Here is a 3,921-nt window from a genome sequence, read left to right as displayed (position 1 = left end):
GACTGGAACGCAGGGTAGCTAATCAGCGACCGCCCGGCGAGTCGGGACACCTGGATCTGGAGAGGGGAACCAAAAATACATGACGAGGGCGCCACCACCAAGTCCTGGCCCTGGGGCTTGAAGGAGTCGAGAATATTGCCAAGCCTTCGCTGGCACAGGCAACAAAGGTGGGGCTTAACTCTCCCTTTATCAAATATATAGCCTTCCCACGGAAACCACCCAGGTCCTGGCAGGCAGATCTGAACTTTAAAAAAATTACATTTGAGACAACTGCAGGTTAGCACACAGGTTTGATAAATAATACGGAGATGCCGTGTACGCTTTACCCAGTTTGCCGCGCCGCCACTGGTAACAGTTCGCAAAACTAGAGCACGAAATGACCACGAGGTTGCGGGCCTCCACGGGGAGACGCAGGACAGCCCAACACAGGGGTCCCTGGGGAGCCGTTTTACACGCACCCCCCGCCGCCCCACTAACTGTTGATAGGGACACGATTACCCAGGGCGGGGCAACGCCCACTCGGAAGAGGACCAGCTCGGCGCTGGGAAGGCAAACGCAGGGGCAGCCGCCGGACAGCACAGCGGGATGTGCGGCGCTGCCCCGCTCCTCCGCTTGGCCGGCCTTCAGCCCGGAAGAGCCGCTTCCGTCAAAGCCCCGGGGACCGGAAGTGACCGCGGCCCCTCGGCCCAAGATGGCGGACCTTCACCGCCAGCTGCAGGAGTACCTGGCGCAGGGGAAAGCGGGCGGGCCGGCGGCCGCGGAGCCGCTGCTCGCCGCAGAAAAGGCGCAGGATCCCGAGGCGGGGAGCGCGCCGGCAGCGGCGTGGCTTGGCCGCGCGGGCCTGCGCTGGACGTGGGCACGGAGCGCCGCGGAGGCAACGGCGCCGGGCCCGGCGTGCCTGCCGAGTGTGACGCGCACACAGCGGCTGGCGGCGAGCGGCGGGTGCCTGTTGCTGGCCGCGCTGTGCTTCGTCCTGGCCGCGCTCCATGCGCCCGTGCTGCTGCTGCGCGCCCGCAAGTTCGCGCTGCTCTGGTCCCTGGGATCCGTGCTGGCGCTGGCGGGCGGCACGCTGCTGCGGGGCGGGGCGGCGTGCGGGCGCCTGCTGCGCGGCGAGGAGACGCCCTCGCGCCCCGCTCTGCTCTACGTGGCTGCGCTGGGCGCCACGCTGTACGCGGCGCTAGGCCTGCGCAGTACGTTGCTCACGGCTCTGGGCGCCTTCCTGCAGGTCGTCGCGCTGCTGACCGCGCTGCTCTCCCTGCTGCCCCGGGGCGCGGGCACCATGCTGCGCGTAGCGCTCGGGCGCCTGGGCCCGGGCGCCAGCCTCGCCAAGGCGCTGCCAGTGTGAGAAGGTCGAGACGCGCCGACGGGACTGGACGCGGAGCCGGCCACCGAGACGCGCCCGATGGGATGGGACGTGGAGCCGGCTACGGGGACGCACCCGACGGGACGGGACAGGACGGGGAGCCGGCGCTGGGGCGAAGCAGTGCACCTGCGGGTTCCCAGGTGTGCGAGACAAAGGCCGTCCCCTTACTCTGCCAGCGAACCTCTACGCTTTGAGCCGCGGTTACAAAACAAGACACGAGCGGTTTTGGGAAGCTGCTCAATTGCAGCATTTTGTGTTGCTACCCGGTTGTATGTGCTGTGAAAACGAGATTTTGTGGTTGAATGGGGGAATATGCCGAAACATTTTCGATAAATTACTCGTGCATTAACCGCAGTTTTAAAATTGAGTTTGCTAGGGAAAAAAAAGATGGATCTTCAGTTTTTATTAGCTGCCCTTGTGACTTTTCTTTTAATTTTGTCATTATAAAAAAATCCATTGGTATATTGTACCTTAACAAGCTGCTTTTGTTTTCTTTGGGTCTCGGAAATTCTTCAAGGTGAGTGGATCCCTAAGGGTATCAGATTAAACACAATTTAGCCACCGGATTTCTTAAAAAGCACTTTAGTCGACGGTTTACCTTTTTTTTTTCTTTCCGTGAAATTGTAAATAGGGTGCCTTATAAAATTAAAAGGAAAACTGATTGTGTATTAGATGATGACAGTGATTGACCAGAAGGAAATGTCTGCCTCAAGCAGCATGGTCCGTAAAGTGCATGTATATGCTTCTGAGAGCAGACCCAAATAGGGGACTTCGGGGTGGCAGGAAGATAATTCTACATCCAGAGTACCGTATTTGATGGAAACCATGGATATCTTCAAGTTTTAATTATTCCTAATTTTATTACCTGTTTTTTAAACTGTGATTTACACTTTGTGGGCTAATGCTAATGCAATGTATGATGTTTTTCATGTCCAACTGGCAAATACTCTTCATTTTAGGTTCAGCATACTTTTATCTCTGACCTTATTGTATCCCTTAATTTATTGCCAGAAAATATGGACTCAGTATTCTGAAGTCCAGGAAGCTACATGTTTTGTCGTTAGCTATGTATTAACTAGGAAGTAAAATGTATTTAGAACTTTACAGTTCTATGCCAGTGGTTCTTAATTTATATCAGTATTACTTGAAGAGCCAAACCTCAGATCATAAGTTCAGTCAGAAGCTGGGGAGGTGGGGTGGGGGTGTGAACCAGGCGTCAGTATTTTTTGAGAGCTTTCCAGATAACACCACGTTCAGCTGAAGTTGAGAACCACTTCTTTGTGCATAGGATTTGAAAATAATTGTTTTCAGAGGCTGGATTCCATTGTTGCCCAAACAGGTGTGTCCGGCAGTAATGGAGCACTGCCTTTTCATCTGAGCTCAAGGTTTGTATTCCTCTGTCCTGATCAGTGTCCTGAGCCCTGCCCCAAGAAGTGACTAATAAAGCGACCATCGTCCACACTGCAGGCTTAGCGGCTTCTTCGCCCACCCTCGCAGCCCTTCAGTATTTTCAAAGAATATTGTTGTTCCCTTATAAGTAAATAGGGCTACCTACCTCAGGAGGAACAACCAAGAGGGTGTTTGTAAAAGCAAATGTAGTGTTTTAAGAGAATGATTTATTTTTTTTAACTGGTAAAAACTTGAGCCATTGGCTGCTGTTTCTATTCCCTAATTAAATGTCTGTTCTAGTTCCAAAATCCTCCACAGTTTGCACAGCTGGAGATTTTACAAAACTGTTCCCCAAACATTTTCTCAAGAATTCAAACACTGAAAATGTAGCTTTTATAAAATTCAAAGAGTACCTTGTATTTTGACAGTGATGTTTTAAAATGCATATGTGCATATATATATATATATCCTAAGTATTTAATAAATATATAATGTAGAAATGTTTTCTCTAAAGGAATTAATTTCCCAAATGTGATCTGGTAATCTGCTTTCTGGGGAGCTGTGTTCTTAAACATGACCCTAAAATGTTATGATAAAGTCCTTAACTTTTGAACCTCAGAAAAAGAAGTGTAATCTCAATATGGGTTTGGTCTTGGGATCCCTTTTTAGCTTCTCAGAATTTGATTATTACAACTTGCTTTTAAGCTGTACAAATAATGGGCAAATAAAGGATCTTCACAAACTAAAGCAATCTTCAGCCTCGTAAGTGTTTCCAGTGAGGTGCTGATAAAAGCTGTTTTTATTTCAAAATAGAGTAAAAATTATTTACTTTTAGTCTCTAGATTCTAACACCCTACAAAGCAGTATGTGTGGTTGACATTTTCTCACTGCAGAAATTCTTTTATACTGTACCATTTAAACTTTTTTTTAACACTGTACAACTTATGTCAGTATCTCTTTTCTAAGCAAGTACTGAGACTTCCAGCATACTAAATTTGCCAACTAAACTCGTCTCCAATGTCAAATGGAAGCTGGCAGTCTAAGATGTTCAGGCAGCCAGGGGACTGTCCTCTGAATAATCAAGGCTTTCTTAGGAAAAAAAAGGATCAGCATAGAAGTATTACGGTGATGCCTACAGAGCTGACCTTTTGGCTTCCATTCCAAACTGG

At 49.7% G+C, this 3,921-nt stretch overlaps 1 protein-coding gene across 1 annotated transcript; it reads left to right on the top strand.

Moving 5' to 3' along the window:
* The first annotated feature begins 667 nt into the window (after nt 1-667).
* On the top strand, nt 668-3,499 carry SFT2D3 (SFT2 domain containing 3). Its single transcript, XM_017680564.3, has one exon. It carries the CDS (start codon nt 692-694, stop codon nt 1,343-1,345), a length of 654 nt encoding a protein of 217 aa, XP_017536053.3. The 5' UTR covers nt 668-691; the 3' UTR covers nt 1,346-3,499.
* The last annotated feature ends 422 nt before the right edge of the window (nt 3,500-3,921 follow it).

This window comes from Manis javanica, chromosome 7 (genome assembly GCF_040802235.1).
Source record: "Manis javanica isolate MJ-LG chromosome 7, MJ_LKY, whole genome shotgun sequence".
NCBI lineage: Eukaryota > Metazoa > Chordata > Mammalia > Pholidota > Manidae > Manis > Manis javanica.
This window is presented reverse-complemented; position numbering and strand designations above follow the sequence as displayed.